General features: G+C 43.7%; 2 protein-coding genes across 10 annotated transcripts in view; one reads left to right on the forward strand and one right to left on the reverse strand.

The window, feature by feature from the left end:
* Positions 1 to 11,140, forward strand: part of LOC121285080 (probable E3 ubiquitin-protein ligase HERC1) — a 436,191-nt gene extending 425,051 nt beyond the window's left edge. For all 9 annotated transcript variants that reach the window (XM_041201223.1, XM_041201218.1, XM_041201210.1 and 6 more), the window contains one exon: positions 9,926 to 11,140. In XM_041201223.1, the coding sequence (XP_041057157.1) occupies positions 9,926 to 10,111 (186 nt within the window). In that variant the 3' untranslated portion in view covers positions 10,112 to 11,140. The remainder of the gene's footprint in view (positions 1 to 9,925) is intronic.
* A 4,736-nt stretch (positions 11,141 to 15,876) lies between these two features.
* LOC121280455 (long-chain-fatty-acid--CoA ligase ACSBG2-like) overlaps positions 15,877 to 21,594 on the reverse strand; it is a 117,651-nt gene continuing 111,933 nt past the window's right edge. Inside the window, exon 14 of the mRNA XM_041192470.1 lies at positions 15,877 to 16,088. Within this exon, the coding sequence (XP_041048404.1) occupies positions 16,012 to 16,088 (77 nt within the window). The 3' untranslated portion in view covers positions 15,877 to 16,011. The remainder of the gene's footprint in view (positions 16,089 to 21,594) is intronic.

Raw genomic sequence — 21,594 nt, forward strand, 5'->3', positions numbered from 1 at the left:
ACTCAAGGTATAGCTCTAGTGGGGGTGGGGAGAGCATAAAAGATTTAAAAATATTTAAAAATAATGGAAATAGGTGGGAAAAGAAAAATCTATATAATTTATTGGAAAAAAAAACAAAAGGAAGGGGGAAACAGAAGAGGGGTGGGGATGGAGGAGGGAGCTCAAGACCTAAAGTTGTTGAATTCAATATTCAGTCCGGAAGGCTGTAAAGTGACTAGGCCCACACACCTTAAACCAGCTTATATTTCAACTCTTTCTTGGACTCGAACTCAAGTTCTGTCGAAGGGTCATGAGGACTCGAAACGTCAACTCTTTTCTTCTCCGCCGATGCTGCCAGACCTGCTGAGTTTTTCCAGGTAATTCTGTTTTTGTTTTGGATTTCCAGCATCCGCAGTTTTTTTGTTTTTATCTCTGCATTTAATACATAACCTGCCAAATGTGTTGTGATACCTAAATGGGAGGTTAATAGGATGTAAAATGGCTTCAAATTATTTTGACCGTTGTCAGAGGCATATACTGAAGCTATATCATTGTTAGCATTGTGCACTGTTAGGAGGATAGTGTAGAACTTTAAAAGGAAATAGACAGGTTGGTGGAATGGACAGACAGGCGACAGATAAAGTTCAAGAAATGTGAAGAGATTTATTTTGGTAGGAAGAACATGGAGAGCCGCTATAAAATAAAGGGTACAATTCTAAAGGGGTGCAGAAGCAAAGGGTCCTGAGTGTATATGTACATAAGTCATTGAAGGTTGTAGGACAGGTTGAGAGCATGGTTAATAACGCATACAGTATCTTTAGCTTTATTAATAGAGCCATTGAATACAAGAGCAAGGAGGTTACGTTTAATTTGTATAAGACATTAGTTTGGCCTCAGCTGGAGCATTGTGTCCATTACTGGGCATCACACTTTAGGAAGAATGGGAAGGCATTGGAGAAAGTGCAGAAAGATTCAAGAGAATGGTTCCAAGGATGAGGAACTTCAGCTAGGAAGACAGATTGTAGAGTTTAGAACTATTTTCCTTGGAAAAGAGAAGGCTGAGAGGATACTTGATAGAGGTGTTCAAATTCATGAGCGGTCTCGACAGAGTAAATAGGGAGAAATTATTCCCACTTGTGAAAGAATTGAAGACAAGAGAGCACAGATTTAAAGTAACTGGCAAAAGAAGCAAAAGCAATATGAGAAAACACTTTTTCATGTAGCGAGTGATTAAGGTCTGGAATTCACAGAGAGAGTGTGGTGGAGGCAGGTTCAATTGAAGCATTCAGAAGAGAATTAGACTTATCAGAAAAGGAAGAATGTGCAGGGCTACAGGGAAAAGATGGGAGAGTTACTGATTTGAAGAGCTGGTGCAGACACTGGGCCGAATGGCCTCCTTCTGCGCTATAACAAATTTGTGATTCCGTGATGTCTAAATAACTCCTCCTTTGTACCAACAAGATGCAGAAAGAGAAAGGAGCCATGTTTTCTGGTTCAGTGACACCATTGTTATTGTTGCCAAAGGATGTTTGAATTTGCAGAACAATTTACTTTTGACCTTTTAGAATATCAAAATGACCTAGTGCCCCCGACCTTACTGGAGGTCAGCAAGTCATGAACAGCGGTGGCTGTTAGCTCCAGTGGTCTGTTTTGTGCAATAGTTACTCTCCAGCAACCCTTGCCCAATGGACAACTAAAATAAATTCAGCTTAATGCATCTCTTACAGTCATTGCAGTAATGTGTGTTCAGTGTTCATGCATTTACAATGCTGTGTACACTAAAATTCAAATTTTAGTCTTTCTAAACCAGTAGGTTTCTTTAGTCAGTTCCTTCCTACATGGGCCAAGCTTTTTAGGATGGCGGGGTTTCCCTTCCCACCATTTAACGAGTCAGCGGAGAACACATTCCCACCAATACTGCATGCCTGCAGCCATTTAATGCCTCAAGGAGCATTAATTGCCTGGAAGAGGGACTTCTGCCCCTCACTTGTGAGGAAGTCCCACCTTAGAGAGCTGCTGGCTAATCAAATTGGCCGGCAGCTCTCTAGTCCCTGCAATGCCAGATGCTACAGTGGGCAGGACTGGGACTAAAAGCAGCCCCAAGAGTCTAAGTCCAGGATTCCAGGACCAGGTAAGGTTTGGGGCTGTGAGGGTGGGGAGGCTAGGGGAGGCCTGGAGGGGTGGTCAGAAGGGGATTGAGGTGCCGGCAGAGAGGTTGGGAGGGTGGGAGGTCTTGCAGTTACCGGACTTTAAGATGGGGAGTGGGAGGGAGTGACCGATGTTAAAAGGGAGCAACCGATGAACCGATGGAGCTGCACCCACCCCCACTTCCCACCCAAGGCCTGAACCCGATTTATTTTCGGGATTCCCCCATACCCTGGAACTCCTCCTGCCAGCCTGAAAGTAGAAGCTGGGCGGGACAGGCCCTTAAGTGGTCAATAATTGGCCACTTAAGGGTCTCAGTTGGGTCGTGGGCTGGCTGGCCAGCCAAGGCTTCGCCCGAGCCATCGTGAAATTGCGGAGAGGTCGGGGCGGATGGGAACCCAGCAGGAAGCCTATCCAAGGGACGATAGTTAGATTCTCTCTTGTTGGAGATAGTCATTGCCTGACACTTGTGTGCCACAAGTGTTACTTGCCATTGTCAGCCCAAGCCTGGGTATTGTCCAGGTCTTGCTGCATTTGGACATGGACTGCTTCAGTTTCTGAGGGGTCATGAATGGTGCTGAACATTGTGCAATCATCAGTGAACATCCCCACTTATGATGGAAGGAAGGTCATTGATGAAGTAGCTAAAGATGGCTAGGCCTTGGACACTACCCTGAGGAACTCCTGCAGTGATGTGGTCACATGCAAGGTAGAGACAGATAGATGGGTGACCGCTAGAAGAGGCAGACAGTCAGTGCAGAAATCCCCTGTGGCTGTCCCCCTCTCTAACAGGTATACCATTTTGGATACTGTTGGGGGGGATGGCCTATCAGGGGTAAACAATAGCAGTAGCCAGAGCATGGCACCACAGCTGTCTCTGTTGTTCAGCAGGGGGGGGTCAAAGCACAGAAGAGCAATTATCATAGGGGACTCTATAGTCAGGGGCTCAGATAGGCGCTTCCGTGCTCGTGAAAGTGACACCAGGATGGTATGTTGCCTCCCTGGTGCCAGGGTCCAAGATGTCTCTGGGTACTGGACATTCTGAAGGGGGAGGGAGAACAGCCAGAGGTCATGGTACACATTGGTACTAACGACAAAGGCAGGAAGAGTGACGAGGTCCTGCAGCGGAAGTTCAGGGAGTTAGGCAGAAAGATAAAAAACAGGAACTCCAGGGTTGTAATCTCAGGATTACTCCCTGTGCCGCGTGCCAATGAGGCTAGAAATATGAAGATAGTGCAGCTGAACACATGACTGAACAGATGGTGTTGGAGGGAGGGTTTCCGATATCTGGATCAGTGGGATCTCTTCTGGGGTAGGTGGGACCTGTACAAGAAGGACAGGTTGCATCTAAACTGGAGGGGCACCAATATCCTGGCTGCGAGGTTTGCTAGTTTAATTCGGGAGGGTTTAAATTAGTATGGCGGGGGGGTGGGAACCAGAACAATAGTTGAAATAAATGACTGGGAACCAGTGAATATGGCCAGTTGGACTAAGAGGAAGGGCAGGCAGGGAGAAATTACTGAACACTGTGGGACTGGGGGTCTGAAATGCACTTGTTTCAATGCAAGAAGTATAACAGGGAAGGCAGATGAGCTTAGAGCTTAGATTAGTACTTGGGACTATGATGTTATTGCTATTACAGAGACTTGGTTGAAGGATGGACAGGATTGGCAGATAAATATTCCAGGATTTAGTTGTTTCAGGCAGGATAGAGAGGGATGCAGAAGAGGTGGGGGAGTTGCACTGCTGGTTAAGGGGAATATCACAGCTATATGACAGCAGGACACCTCGGTGGGCTCATGCAGCGAGGCAATATCTGTAGAGCTCCGTAATAGGAAGGGTGCAGTCGCAATGTTCGGGGTTTACTATAGGCCTCCCAATTGCCGGTGGGAGATTGAGGGACAGTTATGTAGGCAAATTTTGGAAATACGTAAAAGCAATAGGGTTGTTGTGGTGGGTGATTTTAACTTTCCCTATATTGACTGGGAATCACTTAGTGGTAAGGGTTTGGATGGTGCAAAATTTGCAAGGTGCATCCAGGAGGGCTTCCTGAGACAATATATAGATAGTCCAACTAGGGAAGGGGCAATACTGGACCTGGTATTAGGAAATGAACCTGGCCAGGTGGTCAAAGTTTCAGTAGGGGAGCATTTCGGGATGAGTGACCATAATTCAGTAAGTTTCAAGGTACTGGTGGATAAGGAAACAGGAGTCCTCGGGTTAAGGTGCTTAATTGAGGGAAGGCTAATAATATTAGGCAGGAACTGAGGAATCAAGACTGGAGGCGGATGTTTGAGGGCAAATCAACAACTGAAGTGTGGGGGGCTTTCAAACGTCAGTTGATAAGAATTCGGGACTGGCATGTTCCTGCTAGGATAAAGGATAAGCAAGGCAAGTTTCAGGAACCTTGGATAACGAAGGATATTGTGAGATTAGTCAAAAAGAAAAGGGAAGCATTCGTAAGGGCTAGAAGGCTGGGAACAGATGAAGCCCATGGAGAAAATAAAGAAAGTAGGAAGAAACTTAAGCAAGGAGTGAGGAGGGCTAAAAGGGGTCATGAAAAGTCACTGGCAACCAGGATTAAGGAAAATCCCAAGGCCTTTTATACATATGTAAAAAGCAAGAGGGTAGCCAGGGAAAGGGTAGGCCCACTCAGGGACAGAGGTGGGAATTTGTATGCGGAGCCAGAAGAAATGGGAGAGATACTAAATGAATACTTCTCATCAGTATCCACCAAAGAGAAGGACTTAGCGGTCGATTTGTCTAGGGAAGAGTGTGTAGATAGCCTGGATCATGTTGAGATGAAAAAAAAGGTGTTAGGCGCCTTGAAGAATATTAAGGTGGATAGGTCCCCATGGCCAGATGGGATCTACCCCAGAGTACTGAGGGAGGCAAGGGAGGAGATTGCTGGGGCCTCGACAGAAATCTTTGTATCCTCACTGGCTACGGGTGAGGTCTCAGAGGACTGGAGAATGGCCAATGCTGTTCCATTGTTTAAGAAGGGTAGCAGGGATAATCCTAGAAATTACAGGCCGGTGAGCCTTACGTCAGTGGTAGGGAAATTATTGGAGAAGATTCTTCGTGACAGGATTTACTACCATTTGGAAGCAAATGGGCTTATTAGTGTGAGGCAGCATGGTTTTGTGAAGGAGAGGTCGTGTCTCACTAACTTGATCGAGTTTTTTGAGGAAGTGACAAAGATGATCAAAGATGGAAGGGCAGTGGATGTTATATACATGGATTTCAGTAAGGCCTTTGACAGGGTCCCTCATGGCAGACTGGTACAGAAGGTAAAGTCACACAGGATCAGAGGTGAGCTGGCAAGATGGATACAGAATTGGCTTGGTCATAGAAGACAGAGGGTAGCAGTGGAAGGCCGCTTTTCTGAATGGAGAGCTGTGACTTGTAGAATTCCGCAGGGATCAGTGCTGGGACCTTTGCTGTTTGTAGTATACATAAATGACTTGGAGGAAAATGTAACTGGGTTAATTAGTAAGTTTGCAGACGACACTAAGGTTGGAGGCGTTGCAGATAGTGAAGAGGATTATCAAAGGATACAACGGGATATAGATCGGTTGGAGACTTGGGCGGTGAAACGGCAGATGGAGTTAAATCCAGACAAATGCGAGGTAATGCATTTTGGAAGGTCTAATACAGGCAGGAATTATACAGTAAATGGCAGAACCCTTAAATGCATCGTCGGGCAGAGGGATCTGGGTGTACAGGTCCACAGGTCACAGTGACAACGCAGGTGGATAAGGTAGTCAGGAAGGCATATGGCATGCTTGCCTTCATTGGCAGGGGTATTGAGTATAAAAGCTTGGAAGTCATGCTGCAGCTGTATAGAACCTTGGTTAGGCCACACTTGGAAGATTGCGTGCAATTCTGATCGCCACATTACCAGAAGGATATGGAGGCGTTGGAGAGGGTGCAGAGGAGGTTTACAGGATGCTGCCTGGTCTGGAGGTTATTAGCTATGAGGAGAGGTTGGAGAAACTCGGATTGTTCTTGGATTGAGGGGCGACTTGATAGAAGTTTACAAAATTATGAGTGGCATGGACAGAGTAGATAGTCAGAAGCTTTATCCCAGGGTGGAAGAGTCAATTACCGGGGACATAGATTTAAGGTGAGATGAGAAAACTATAGAGGAGATGTGCAGCGCAAATTTTTTACGCAGAAGGAAGTGAGTGTCAGGAATTCGCTGCCAGAGGAGGTGGTGGAAGCAGGTACGATAGTTGGGTTTAAGAGGCAGCTTGACAAATACATGAATAGGATGGGAATAGAGGGATACGGACCCCGGAAGTGCAAAATGTTTTAGTTTGACAGGCAATATGATTGGTGCAGCTTGGAGGCCCGAAGAGCCTGTTCCTGTGCTGTACTTTTCTTTGTTCTTTGTTCTTTATTCTTTGATGTCCTGGAGCTGAGATGATTGACCTCCAACTACCACAGCCATCTTCCTTTGTGCTAGGTATAACTCCAACCAATGGAGTTTCCCTCTGACTCCAGTTTTGCTAGGGCTTCTTGATGCCACCCTTGGTCAAATGCTGCCTTGATGTCAAGGTTAGTCACTCTCACCTCACCCCTGGAGTTCAGCTCTTTTGTCCCATGTTTGAACCAAGGCTGTAATGAGGTCAGAAGCTGAGTGACCCTGGCAGAACCCAAACTGAGCGTCAGTGATTAGGTTATTGCTATGCAAGTGCCAGTCAATAGCACTGTTGGTGACCCCTTCCATCACTTTACTGATGATGGAGAGTAGACTGATGGGACAGTAATTGGCTGTGTTGGATTTGTCCTACTTTTTGTGTACAGGACATACCTGGGCAATTTTTCACATTGCTGGGTAGATGCCAGTGTTGTAGCTGTACTGGAACAGTTTGGCTAGGGGCACAGCAAGTTCTAGCAAACATGTCTTAAGTGCTTTTGCCTGAATGTTGTCAGGGCCCACAGCCTTTGCAGTATCCAGTGTCTTCAGCTGTTTCTTGATATCACGTGGAGTGAATCGAATTGGCTGAAGACTGGCAACTGTGATGCTGGGGACCTCCAGATGATGCCAAGATGGATCATCCACTCAACACTTCTGGCTGAAGATTGTTGCGAATGCTTCAGACTTATCGTTTGCACTGATTTGCTGGGCTCCGCCACCATTGAGAGTGTGGATATTTGTGGAGCCTCCTCCTTCAGTGAGTTGTTTAATTGTCCAAAATTGCTCCAAATTTGGAAACAAAGGGTAATGGTCAATGGATGCTTTTGCAAATGGAGAGCGGTTTCCAGTGGCGTCCCATGGGGCTCAGTGTTGAGTTCCTTACTGTTGTATATATTAATGATTTGGACTTAAATGTAGGAGGTATAATTGGGAAATCTGCAGACGATACAAAAATTGGCCATGTGGTTGATAGTGAAGAAGTTGGCTGTCGATTCCAGAATGATATCAATGGTTTGGTTGAGCGGGTGGAAAAGTGGCAGATGCAATTCAATACAGAAAAGTGTGAGATAATGCATTTGAAGGGGGGTGCAAACAAAGCAAGAGAATATTGAATAAACAGGAGGATATTGACAGAGGTAGAGGAAGTGAGCGACCTTGGAGTGCATGTCCACAGGTCCCTGAAGGTGGCAGAGCAGGTGGACAAAGTGGTAAAGAAAGCATATGGAATACTTTCCTTTATTGGATGAGGTACGGATTAGAAAAGCAGGGATGTGATGCTGGAACTGTATAAAATGCTGGTTAGGCCACAGCTGGAACTTTGTGTGCAGTTCTGGTCGCCACATTACAGGAAGGACATAATTGCTCTTGAGAGAGTGCAGAAATTTATAAGAATATTGTCGGGGCTTGAAAATTGCAGCTATGAGGAAAGATTGATAGGCTAGGATTGTCTTCCTTAGAACAGAGGAGGCTAAGGGTAATTTAATTGAGGTATACAAAATTATGAGGGACCTAAATAGAATAAATAGCACCTGTCTTCTCTAGCTGAGGCATCAGTTACCAAGGGGCACAGATTTAAGGTGATTGGTGGGAGGATTAGAGAGAGTCATGAGGAAAAGTTTTTTCACCCAGAGTGTGGTGGATGTTTGGAATTTACTGTCTGGTTTGGTGGCAGAGGCAGAAACCCTCAACTCATTTAAAATGTCCCTAGATCTGCACCTGAAGTGCTGTTACCAGCAAGGCCATGGACAGACATGATGGGCTGAATGGCCTCTTTCTGTGCTGTAACTTTTCTCTGGTTCTAAATCCGATCCAGCCATTTACCACCCCATGAGCCACCTCTTGATCATCAGCAAAGTGATGAAAGGTGTTGACAGTGCTATCAAGCAACACTTACTCAACAGTAACCTGCTCACTAATGCTCAGTTTGGGTTATGCCAGGGCCATTTGACTCCTGATCTCATTACAGCTTTAGTCCAAAAGACCAAAACTCAGGAGGGAAGGTGAGAGTAACTGTCCTTGACTTCAAGGCAGCATTTGACTGAGTGTGGCATCAGGGAGCTCTTGAAAACTTGAAGTCAATGGGAATCAGGGAAAACTCTCCACTGGTTGAAGACATACCTAGCACAAAGGAAGATTGTTGTGGTTCTTGGAGGCCAATCATCTCAGTCTCAGGACATCACTACAGGAGTTTCTAAGGGTAGTGTCCTAAGCCCAACCATCTTCAGCTGCTTCATCAATGACCTTCTCTCATCATAAGGTCATAAGTGGTGATGTTCGCTGATGATCACACAATGTTCAGTACCATTCACAGCTGCTCAGATACTGAAGCAATCAGTGTCCATGTGCAGCAAGACCAGGACAATATTTAAGCTTGGGCTGACAAGTGGCAACTAACATTCACACCACACAAGTGCCTGACAATGACCATCTCCAACAAGTGAGTATCCAAACATTCCCCCTTTAACCATCGATGAATCCTCCATTATCAACATCCTGGGCATTACCATTGACCAGAAACTGAACTGGACTAGAGCAGGTCAGAGGCTGGGAATTCTGAGGCGCCTAACTCCCCAAAGCCTGTCCACCATCTACAAGGCACAAGTCAGGAGTGTGGTGGGACACTTTCCACTTGCCTGGACGAGAGCGGCTCCAACAACACTCAAGAAGCTCGACACCATCCAGGACAAAGCAGTCTGTCTGATTGGCACCTCATCCACCACCTTAAACATTCACCACTAGCACACACTGGCAGCAGTGTATACCATCTACAAGATGCACTTCAGCAACTCACCAAGGCTCCTTCCACATAACCTTCCAAATCCACAACCTCTGTCACCTAGAAGGTCAAGAGGGCCAGACACATGGGAACACTACCACCTGCAAGCTTCCCTCCAAGCCACACACCATCCTGACTTGGAACTATGTTGCTGTTCCTTCACTGTCACTGGGTCAAAACGCTAGAACTCCCTTCCCAACAGCACTCTGGGTGTACTTACACCACATGGACTGCAGCAGTTCAAGATGGCAGCTCGACAGCACCTTCTCGAGGGCAATTAGGGATGGGCAATAAATGCTGGCCTTGCTAGCAACACCACATCCCATGGAAGAATTTTTAAAAGTGCTGTATGATCCTCTTAAACTCAGTTTTTTTAATTCTGAAAATAGCTGGTAGTTTGTCCCCATCAAATTTTCTGCCCCACAAATGTACATGCAACATCAGAGTGAAAAATCTCACTTATAATGTTATCTACTGTTATCCTCCACTAAAATAACTTCAAATATTATAAACTGAGGTCCTTCATAGTTTCATGTTTTGTTTATAACATCCACATTATATTTTTGTTCTATTAACAGTTTATTTTTTATTTGGTTGTGCAGCCAGTCGATGGTCTTCCGACAGCCCAGACTTGTTTCTTCCAGCTTCGGCTGCCTCCTTACTCAAGCCAACAGGTGATGGCAGAACGTTTACGCTATGCCATTCAGAATTGCAGATCAATTGACATGGACAACTACATGCTCTCCAGGAACGCTGACACTGGAGAAGGTTCAGACAACGAATACTAAGAGCTGCTATTTCAATGCAATCATATCACCCTGAAAATCAATTTTTCAATTAAAGGAACCTCAGGAGAAGAAAACATGAACTAAGCAGCTTACAGATAGCCGAACATTTTTTTAAATTGACCTTTTCTACTTTGCAGGATACACACTTGCTACATCACAAAATTTTACACCAAAAATGCACCAATGTTACCTTTTAAAGAAAACTGTTTAGTTTGACTTTGTGCACTACTTAAAATCAGGAATTAACTATATCCTGTAAAATTGTAAAATTTTTTTTTGTAGAAAGCATGTACATGTGGTACAGTGACTAAGTACAGCACTTCGCCTAATTGAAGCATCTTGTGTACAGGACCAGGGTGAATGATTGCCAAACAGTAACCTGATTATGGAAACTTGACTAAGTAAATCTGATTCTTTGGTATTAAAATAATTTTCCATACCACACCGAACAATAAAGGATCTGGCATGTGCTAACAACATGCATAGCATTTTCTTCTGTGGCCAGTGCATGTTCATGTTTGGTACTGACTAACAAAACAATAATTAAATATTTGATAGTAAAAAAAATTGTATCTTAGCACATGAATGTAATCCATTCTATTGCTTAGAGCTAGTTCAGTGGGAACAAAAAGGATTATTTATCCCTTGCAATGATTGAATTGTTCATTACAGATCACAAAAAATATGCAGATTTTATTTGTTTTGCTATAATGATTATGATGCAAAGTTAACTGATACAATACCAAGAAGGGATTTACTATTGCTTTAACTGCTTGTTAAGAGCAGTATTTTTCAGGAGTTTTTTTAAATCAAGGGTTGCTGTCTGTACTAATCAAAAAAAAATTCTGATCTCCAACTTCAAAGATGAGTATTTTCAGAATATCAAGGAATAATATTGATTATCATCATATGTTCCCAGGCAACATTCCCAACAGCTGATAACTTCAAAACAACCTATCAGTGTCTGATTAGCTTCAAAAATTTAAAAGCTGAAAGTGAGAAAAATAAATCAACAAACATTCTTTCAAATTTCTTCTGTTGTTTATTATTAAAACATTTCCACTGACAGAGAAAAGTGCTTTCATTCAGAAAATATAAAATTTTTCAACAATGCTCAGTTGTAGGCAATGTTAAGTCACCTTACCAATGATTAGACATTGAAAACAGCTACTTATTTAATAGGGTGACAATACAGTCTTCAGTTTAAAAAAAATGTTTATTTGTTTTAAAACTAAAGTGGCACACAACACTATACTTAATTCAGCAGTTAGTTTCTCCTTATATTGTTCTCAGTCAATTGTCAACTTTAAAAAGTGACCATGGTATGAGTGATATTTTGATTGAAAATTAAGGCAAGTGCTATCGTTCAGTTACTCAATATTACTCTAGTATTGTGCTATTGGACTTACTGTAGGAAGCTATTAGCTTATCTAAGGAAAACTTATTGTAAGGTGATTTGGAGGTTGGGAAATGGAGTTAGGAAGTTTTTGGAGTAGATTTGGGTTCATTTTTTTCCAACCAATTTTGATCCTTCTGAGGCTGTTGACCATTTGTTCTACATCAATCTCATGCTAGACTATTCAACTATTTGGGAAACATCCTGTTTCACCTTACCTGGATCAGGCATGGGAACAAGAGATATTTTTCTTCCCTAATGCAGTGGGGAGAATAGAGATGTGGGGCTGAATTTTCCCAACTTTGAAAATATTCAGAAGGTAGGACCATTTCCGGGTTCCGACCCCACTCACTGCTACAGTCGGTCTGCTGCCTTAACCTTACAGGAGGCGGCCAGTTTAGCTGGCTGCTTCTGTGTTCGCCAACCAGTTAGCGACAGCAGGGTGACCCAGGGTTCAAAAGAAGGGGATGATGGGCAAATTTGCACTCAAAAGCCTCCAAAAAACCTGCAAAACTAAAATCAATCACAGGGGCGACCAATGAGAGAAAAGTCACCCCCATACATGGAAGAGATAGAATCTGTGAGAGAGCTGCTCCTCCAATCTGAAATTCTGTACTGCTGCAGCTCCTCCAGGTTTTCCAGAGGCAAGATCTATGTTTGGGGGAGCAGCAACAATAGGAGAGAGGGATCCTGTGCCTGGAGGAGCTGGAGCAGTTATCCTGGCTGGTCCTGCTGCTGCCATCAAAAGGAGGCCATTTTGATGACAAATGCTTGAAGACTCTGGTTAGTCAGGATTTGAAGAATTCTCTACTGCATTTACTATCACTGGAGGACAAATCATGGAAGTTCACCGGCGCTGTCATCCTCTAAATCCAACAAGGAGAGCAGCAATGCTGCTGTAATCCATCGCTTCGATCACCACAGTGTCATGGCAGCCACCTTCCACAAACAAGAAACTCAAATGATTGGAACAGTAATAACTGCAGCACCGATGGTAATTCACGTGATTAATGGAGGTAAGAAATGGCTTCTTCGGTTAATATACGTATTAGGATGATGAATTCTGTCAGGCAGGGGAACTTCATGGGTATTTTCAGTTTAAATCTAGGTGTTAATTGTCCTGTTTTACACGTGATTCAAACCATTTGGTAACTGTAATGCTAATGTTGCAATTCACTCTCTTTTCCTTTGTGGTGGTGTCCAGTGTTTAAAATCATAGTGAAGTGTACGTGTCAGTTATTTTGAAAGAACTCAGGTTTGCTGCGGTGTGGAAAAAGTATTATGAGAAACAAAAGAAAGTCAGCTATTCAGTTCTTCTCACATGATTTTCCAAGCTCTGTGGAGGCAGGTGGTAAGGTGGGAGCGGGAAAATACGGAGTAAGCTGTGTCAGAACAGCTCCAGGATGCATTCAGACCTCTGGGGGACTTTGCCAGCAGCGGTATAGGATCAGGGTCGGCTACTTGCTCCATGGAGGCAGGTAGCCAATTAGGGCAATTGAGGCTCCACTCGGGGGCCATTTTGCGACACTGACTGTATTTTTCACAGAGGCTGCGAGTTCATTGGAGCCTGCATCCCAGCAGCAGGCCATGTGGTTGAGTCGGAGGCTCTATACCCCAAGGATGAGGCCATGGGGGATCAAAGACCCCAACCTCATCAGTCACGACTCCTGGGGGGAGGTTCCTCTCCACCCTGTTGGCCCCTGTATTGGACTTCTTTATTGACTTCGCTGCAGGCATTGAGGGCTGGAGGTCCTGTTGGCACTGCCAGCCAGATGTAACTACAGACACTTTAGGCCTACTCATCCATGGGCTTCCCACCATCCTTAATTGGACAGGCTTTCAGCAGGCGGTTTCTTAGTTGACCGCTTCTAGGAAGACGGTAACCGATGTCCTAACACAGCCACTTCTGGGTTCCTGAACCGAAATTGAGCCCAGCGTCAGGGCCACAATCAACCAAAAAAATCCAACCCCGAGTGGCTAGCTATAGTTGAAACATTTGGAGACATAGAAGTAAAACTCTAACTCATCCTCCATTAACGACAAAGGTGATGTATTGTAGCAGGATGAGAACATTTAGTTACATAGGGCAGAATTTTGCCCTTGGTGAGCATGCGGGCCCCACCAGCTCGGTGGTGGGCGGACAGCTGACCCCCACCACCAAAACGGGGCCCGCCGCCATTTTGAGTGGGCAGGCCAATTAAGGCCCGCCCAGCAGCCTGCCCGACGGGATGTGGTATGCGATTCCTGTGCGGGGGGGGTGGAGGGATTCCCCATCTGTCAAAGTGCGCTCTGAGACAAAGTCCTGTCTCAGGGAGATTACTGCCAGTCCAGAAAACTTTAAAAATAGAAAAATTAACATGTCCCCCTCATGTGACAATGTCACACGAGATGGGACATGTTAATAAATATCACATAAAATGTATTGAAGTTTTTAAAAACAGACATGAAACTTCATCCCGTCAGTGGATGAGGTTTCATGCTTTTTCAGAAGCCCGCTGGGGCTCCTGGTCTGCCCGCCAGCCTTAAGGTTGGATGGGCAGGTCTTTAATTATCTTTATTACTCTGTTAATGGCCTCAATTGGCCATTGACAGGTCAGCGGATAAACAGCTGATTTCGCTGTCCGCCCGCCTTCCTAAAAATTTAAAGGGACCGGGATGACGTCGGGGGTTCCTCCCAACGTCATCCTGCGTCATTTTCCCGTCAGCAAGCGGGCCCTGCCCCCAAATCACCAATGGGAAAATTCAGGCCATAGCGTAATTTTTAAACAGTACTTTTGGGAGTCATGTCGACCAACAAAGGAAACAAAAATAACTTTGTGGACATAGGTTTCTTGCATATATTCTCCCTTCCCTTGTGAAGATGTAGTGGACATAATAGACCAATAGTCAAGTGAGTATTCCTGCCATCAACACACCTTTGTTCAATCATCTCATTCCAGTGCTCATGTACACCAATAAATCAAAATTCATTTTAAAATATAAAGCTTTGTACTTATTGAACATTGGACAATTACACAACATACTTGTACTTCAGGCAGAATAATGACCTTACTCTAAACTAAAAAGCAGCAAACCTGTGATTTTTTTCCCCTTCCAGATTGCTGGCAGAGCAGCAGCAAATATATGGGATGTGCAGAAAAGGCTGCCTAGCGCAAGCATTCCTTCTATGGATGATCACCTCGCAACATTTGTTGCAACCAACATAGACTGAACAATTAACTGAAACCAGTGATAATAGAAGACTATAAAGTTATGAAAAGGTGTTAGACATGTGATAATTGTAATCTGAAGAAAGAGAAATATTAAACATAAACCATCCAAAAAATGTTCATGTAAGGCCTGAAACAGAATGCCTGGGATCAAATCGGTCTCACAACACAATTAGGAGATCAGGGAACACAGAAGTACAATTGTTTAGCTAGGTGGATCTGCGGTACACCAGTTTGTCAAGAACACAAGAAATAGGAAGAGTAATAGACTATAGGGCCCATCAAACCCACTCCGCCATTCAATATGATCATGGCTGATCTTGGGCTTCAACTCCATTTTCCTGCCCGCTCCCCATATCCCTTAATTCCCTGAGACACTAAAAAACCTATCTATCCCTGTCTTAAATGTATTCAACAATAGAGCATCCATGACCCTCTGGGGTGGAGAATTCCAAAGATTCACATCCCTTTGAGTGAAGTAATTTCTCCTCATCTCAATCTAAGATGATTGGTCCCTTATCCTGAGACTGTGTTTTAGACTCCCCAGCTGGCAGAACCAATTTCTCAGCACCTATCCTATCAAGCCTCCTCAGAACTTTGTAGGTTTCAATGAGATCACCTCTCATTCATCTGAACGCCAATGTAATCCCAATTTACTTAGCCTTTCCATCACCAGACTATCCCCTCATCCCAGGGACCAATTTAATGAACCTTCGCTGTACCACCTCCAATGCAAGTATAAATTGTCTCATCGATTGAACCTGGAAGTTTGGGTTTCAATTCTAAACAACCCTACAAATCAATACTTTGGATATTTTAGCTGTGGTGGCCTGAGGGAGTACACTCAAATATCTGCCAAAGAAAATCTACTTATCTTAACTAATGTAGATTGTTTGGTTTAAAGATTCTTAAGCACGAGTTTAGGGAGCACAACAAAAAGGAGCAAAACTACACAGTACTTAAAATGCAAAGTTTGCACTGTTTAGATCATTACATTTTAGCAAGCCAGCAGTGCAAAGCTGCAAACATCAAGCAGGAAGAGACCAATTTAATTTTAGCCACGTAAAAAAACAAGTACAAAATAATTACAGTCAAGTGAGTATTCCTGCCATCAACACGCATTTGTTCAATTATCTCATTCCAGTGCTCATCTACGCAAATAATCAAAATTCATTTTAAAATACAAAGCTTTGTACTTATTGAACATTGGACAATTACACAGAATCTGCCAATCTTTAATACTTTAAAACAACATTGGGATGATTTTATACTCTCTAACCATCCATGGAAAGGCTTCATTCCGAATAAAGAGCTTCAATTATATCTTTGTACTTTTTCAACACTTCGCCCCTTTTCAGTTTCATCGTTGGACCTGTGAATACAACATAAGTTTAAAATTTTGAAGTATTAAAGAATCAAAATTTTTCCTGTAACTTTAACACCCTGTTCTATGTCTGGAAAGTGACCACCATATACACCTCTCCCCCATTTAGTATTAATTAGATGTCAATCAGGATATAGAACCTCCACAAACCCAATTGCTATAGAATACAGAGATAAAAACTGTGGATGCTGGAAATCCAAAACAGAAACAGAAATACCTGGGAAAACTCAGCAGGTCTGGCAGCATCGGTGGAGAAGAGCACAGTTGATGTTTCAAGTCCTCGTGACCCTTCAACAGAACTAAGTAAAATTAGTACCCCTTTCCTAATTTTACTTAGTTCTGTTGAAGGGTCATGAGGACTCGAAACGTCAACTGTGCTCTTCTCCGCCGATACTGCCAGATCTGCTGAGTTTTTCCAGGTATTTTTGTTTCTGTTTTTGCTATAGAATACAAATGCAGGATCTGCTCCTGTAAGTAATTTGCAAGAGTTTTTTAAAAAACACCAGACTCAGGTTCACTGCAGATGCATTTGTTTATTGTTATGATATCAGGAGAGATCAGTAACCGTTCTTTATTTACTGAAAGAATGAAGCCACATGATTCCACAGTTTAAAACAATTTTTACTTTACAAGAACCAAATACTAAATATTATCTTAGGGTAACCTCCTATTTTCAATATAAGTTAACCACAAATTAACAAGCAAACTGTAGATAATAATAAACATAAATTACCCATTACATCGCAGATACAACTAAGACACATTTTACAAATTTGCTCAGTAGTCTATTCAGCATATGTCATCAAACACAAAGTCCTTAAAAACTGTGTCTTCCTTACAAAGAATTTCAGTTCCTCCTCTTCGAGGTTGTAACCTGATCCTCAGCTACCAGCAGCATACAACCAACCCAACATCCATGGTACAGCCTTCACCAAAAATAGCACACATCTGCAGAACCACCTCAACTCAGTCTGAGTGGTGTAGCTCCAATGTTATTTTCAAGTAACAGAAACAGCTGCAGCAACTGTATTTTTGCTTATTCTCAGCTTCTGGATCTAGCCTGTCTTCTTCAGCTTGCCTGTACTGCACCATTAGACTCATCATCTGCTGAACTCTGATGGCTCTGGCTCCTTTTGTGTAGTTTAATCCAGAAATTTTGGTTTTCAATTCTGAGTTTTAGTCTTGGTTTCCTTACGAACTGTCAGTCTTTCCTTTCAGTCTCCCATTTCAATTAGGGTCTGTCCTAAAAATACAAGCTTTGCCCACAGATTCCATCACACTATACTTCACAGAGTCACAGAATTGTTACAGCACAGATAGAGGCAATCTGATCATTTGTGTTTGCACCAATTCTCTGTAGGAGCGATTAACCTAGGGCTACTCCCCTGTCTTCTCCCTGTAACCCTGCATATATTTCCTTTTCAGATAACAATATAATTCCTTCTTTAATGCCTCGACTCAACCTACCTCCACCAACTCTCAGGCAGTGCATTCCAGACCTTGACCACTTGCCACATGAAAAAGTTTTTTCTCATGTCGCTACTGCTTCTTTTAATTACCTTAAATCTATGCCCTATCCTTCCACCAATCATATTTTCTTCCCCTATCTACTCTACCCAAACACCTCAGGATTTTGGTATACCTCTATCAAAGCTCCTCTATACCTTCTCCTCTCCAAGGAAAATAGTCCCAACTTCCCTAATCTGTCTACATAACTTAAGTTCCTCATCCATGGAACCATTCTTGTGAATCATTTCTGCACTAACTCTCATAATGATTTCACATCTTTCCCAAAGTGTGATGCCCAGAACTGGATGCAATACTCTAGTTGAGGCCAAACTAGTGTTCTATACAAGTTTAGTATGATTTGTTTGCTTTTGTATTCTATGGCCCTAGAAAGAATGCAAGCTGCAGATACAGCTGTATGACTGCCAGTTGCCATTCTCAGCTAACATCCAATGGTACTGGGGGGAAAAAAAAAAGTCCTTACTACAGTAACAATACTTCTAACATCTCAGCTACCATCAGAACATAAGAAACAAGAGCAGGACAAGACCACACAGCCCTTCAAACCTCCTGTGTCATTCAGTATGATCATAGCTGATGTTGGGTTTCAACTCCATTTTCCCACATGCTCTCCATATCCCTTAATTCTCTGAGAGACCAAAAGCTTGTCAATCTCAGCCTGAAATATATTAAATGATGGAGTAGCCCCTCTGAGGTAGAGAATTCCAAAGACTCACAACCCTATGAGTGAAGAAATTTCTCCACATTTCAGTCTCAAATAATCAGCCCCTTATCCTGCAACCATGCCCCCTTGTTCTGGATTCCCCAGCCAGGGGGAAAAAAATGATCTGATTGGCAGAAGGATAGGGCACAGATTTAAGGTGATTAGCAAAAGAAGTAGTAGAAACATGTGGAATAACTTTATCATGCAGCAAGTGGTCAAGGTCAGGAATGCACAGCCTGAGAGTGTGATAGGGAAATATTCTCAGTATCAACCCCGTCAAGCCCCTTCATAATCTTGAATGTTTCAATGAGACCACCACTCACCTTTCTAAACTCCAAACAGTATAGACCAGGCTTGTCCAACGTATGGCCCACGGGCTGAAGCCCCTCTATGCAGCCCCCAGAGCCACTTTTCAAAATGCTGGTCAAACAGGTGCATTTCAATGGAAGATTCTGCATGGAGCTGTTCTTCCAATCAGAGACGGCTTCTCTCCGGCATTTGCTGCTAATAGGCTCAGTAGTGAGCCTATCACCAGCAAATGACAGAAAGAAACTGTCCTTTATTGGAGCAGCAGCCACCGGCTGAAGCCGGTGGAGTCAGGTATGTCAGGCCCTGGGAGGGAAAAGTTGCATCTACTGGTGGGGGGTGGAGGTGCGTAAGGCTGGTGGAGGGCGAAGTTTCAGCATGCCTAGGGAGGAAATGGTGCCGTGGTGTGTGTGTGTGTGTGTGTGTGTGTGTGTGTGTGTGTGTGAGAGAGAGAGAGAGAGAGAGAGAGAGAGTGTAAGGGATGAGTGCGGATCTGCCTTGTGCCAAGTCTCACCAATACATACACATGCACCCACTCACAGTGGGTAAGGGTGAGTGGGTGAGTGAGTGAGCACCTTGAGACTGGGAGTGAGCCAGACACACACTGAATTTCTCACACAACTGGTCATTTTTATTAATTATTCCTTTTAAATGAACAATGTATTGCTGTGACATTGCTGAACTTTTGCTCAGCAATTGTTTCTTTTCTTAAAACCCAACTTCTTTTGAAATTCAGTTTAATGTTGTGCCAACTTTCTGAAATTTGCTCATCAGCCTCGGAGTAAGAAAAATATGCAAATATGACCCCCCTGCCGCCTCCCCGAGCGCAAAGGTTGGATATGCCTGATAAACACCCAATTTACTCAGCTTCTCAGAATGAGTAATTTGACAAGGAAGTATTCAATGAACAGCATGACACTAGGAGGTTCTGAGGAACAAAGGGACCTTGGCATGCATGTCCATAGATCTCTGAAGGCGGAGGGGCATGTTAGTGGGGTGGTGAGAAAGGCATTTGCCCTTTTCAATTGAGGCATAGATTACAAAAGTAGGGAGGTCATGTTGGAGTTGTATAGAACCTTGGTGAGACCACAGCTGGAGTACTGTGTGCAGTTCTGGTCGCCACATTATAGGAAGGATGTGACTGCACTGGAGGGGGTGCAGAGGAGATTCACCAGGATGTTGCCTGGGATGAAACATTTAAGTTATGAAGAGAGTTTGGAAAGACTTGGGCTGTTTTCGTTGGAGTAGAAAAGACTGAGGGGCGACCTGATCGAGGTGTACAAGATTGAGGGGTATGGACAGGATGGATAGGGAGCAGCTGTGCCCCTTAGTTGAAGGGTCAGTCTCGAGGGCACACAAGTTCAAGGTGAGGGGCAGGAGGTTTAGGGGGGGATGTGAGAAAAATCTTTTTTACCCAGAGGGTGGTGACGGTCCGAAATGCGCTGCCTGGGAGGGTGGTGGAGGCGGGTTGCCTCACATCCTTTAAAAAGTACCTGGATGAGCACTTTGCATGTCACAACATTCAAGACTATGGGCCAAGTGTTGGTAAATGGAATTAGGTAGGTAGGTCAGGTGTTTCTCACATGTCGGTGCAGACTCGATGGGCCGAAGGGCCTCATCTGCACTGTGAGATTCTGTGATTCTCATCATAGGACAAACTTCTCATCCGAGGGACAATCTAGTGAACTTTCGCTATACTGCCTCCAATGCGAATATATCCTGCACACAGTATTCAAGGTGTGGTCTTACCATAGCCCTGTGCAATCTTTATTCCTGTGCGCCAATCCCCTTGCAATAAAGGCCAACAAGCTATTTGCTTTACTAATTACTTGCTGTACCTGCATGTTAACTTTGAGTTCCTTGCATGAACACATGCAAGTCTCTCTGAATATCAACGTTTACAAGCTTTTTAAAAAATATTCCACTTTTCTATTGTTACGACCAGACTTGCCCACATTATATTCCATCTTCCACCCATGCCGCTCATTCGCTTAACCTTAATCTTTTCTTTGTGCCATCTCACAGCTTGCGTTGCCACCAGGCTTTGTATAGTCAGAAAACATTACTCACTATCTTTTCATCTAAATCATTAATATAGATTGTAAATAGCTAAGGCCCTAGCACTGATCCTTGTGGCACTTCACTAGTCGCAGCTGCAAATTTGAAAAGGCCCCATTTATTCCTACTTTCTTGTTCCTGTCCATTAACCAATCCTTTATCCATGCTAATATATAACCCTCAACTTCTTGAGCCCTTGTGTATTAACCTTTTGTGCGGCAGCTTATCAAATTCCTTTTGGCAATTCAAGTGTACCACACCTACTGGTTCCCCTTTTCTACTCTACTACTACTATATCGTCAAAAAACTCTTAATTAGTCAAACAGTATTTCCCTTTCATAAAATCATGTTCTGATCATACTCTGCTTTTCTAAGTACATTGTTAAGACTTCCTTAATAATAGATTCCCAGCACTTTCTTGATGACTGATGTCAGGCTAACTGGTCTGAGGCTCTTTGTTTACTCTCACCCTCTTTTTTTGAATAGCATTATTACGTTAATGGGCTGCATCTTCCGGTCGGCGAGCGGGGGGGGTGGGGGGGCAGGGCCCGCTTGCTGACACATAAAATAATGCGGGGTGACGTCGGGCAGGTGTTCCAACATCACCCCGTGTCATTTACATTCTCAGGTCGGCAGGCGCGCAGCCAAGTCAGCTGCCCACCCGCCGACCTGTCAACAGCCTATTAAGAAAGTAAATGAAATCATTAATGGACCTGCCCGTCCAGCCTTAAGGTTGGTGGGCAGGCTATGAGCCCTGACGGGCAGGATGAGGTTTCATGAGGGATTTAAAAATTTCAGAATATTTTAAAATAAAAGTTATGGACATGTCCCAACTCATGTGACAGTGTCACATGAGGGGAATGGCAGCGAAATTTTTTTCTCATCTTTATTTAATGTTTC

Source organism: Carcharodon carcharias, chromosome 1 (assembly GCF_017639515.1).
Source record: "Carcharodon carcharias isolate sCarCar2 chromosome 1, sCarCar2.pri, whole genome shotgun sequence".
NCBI lineage: Eukaryota > Metazoa > Chordata > Chondrichthyes > Lamniformes > Lamnidae > Carcharodon > Carcharodon carcharias.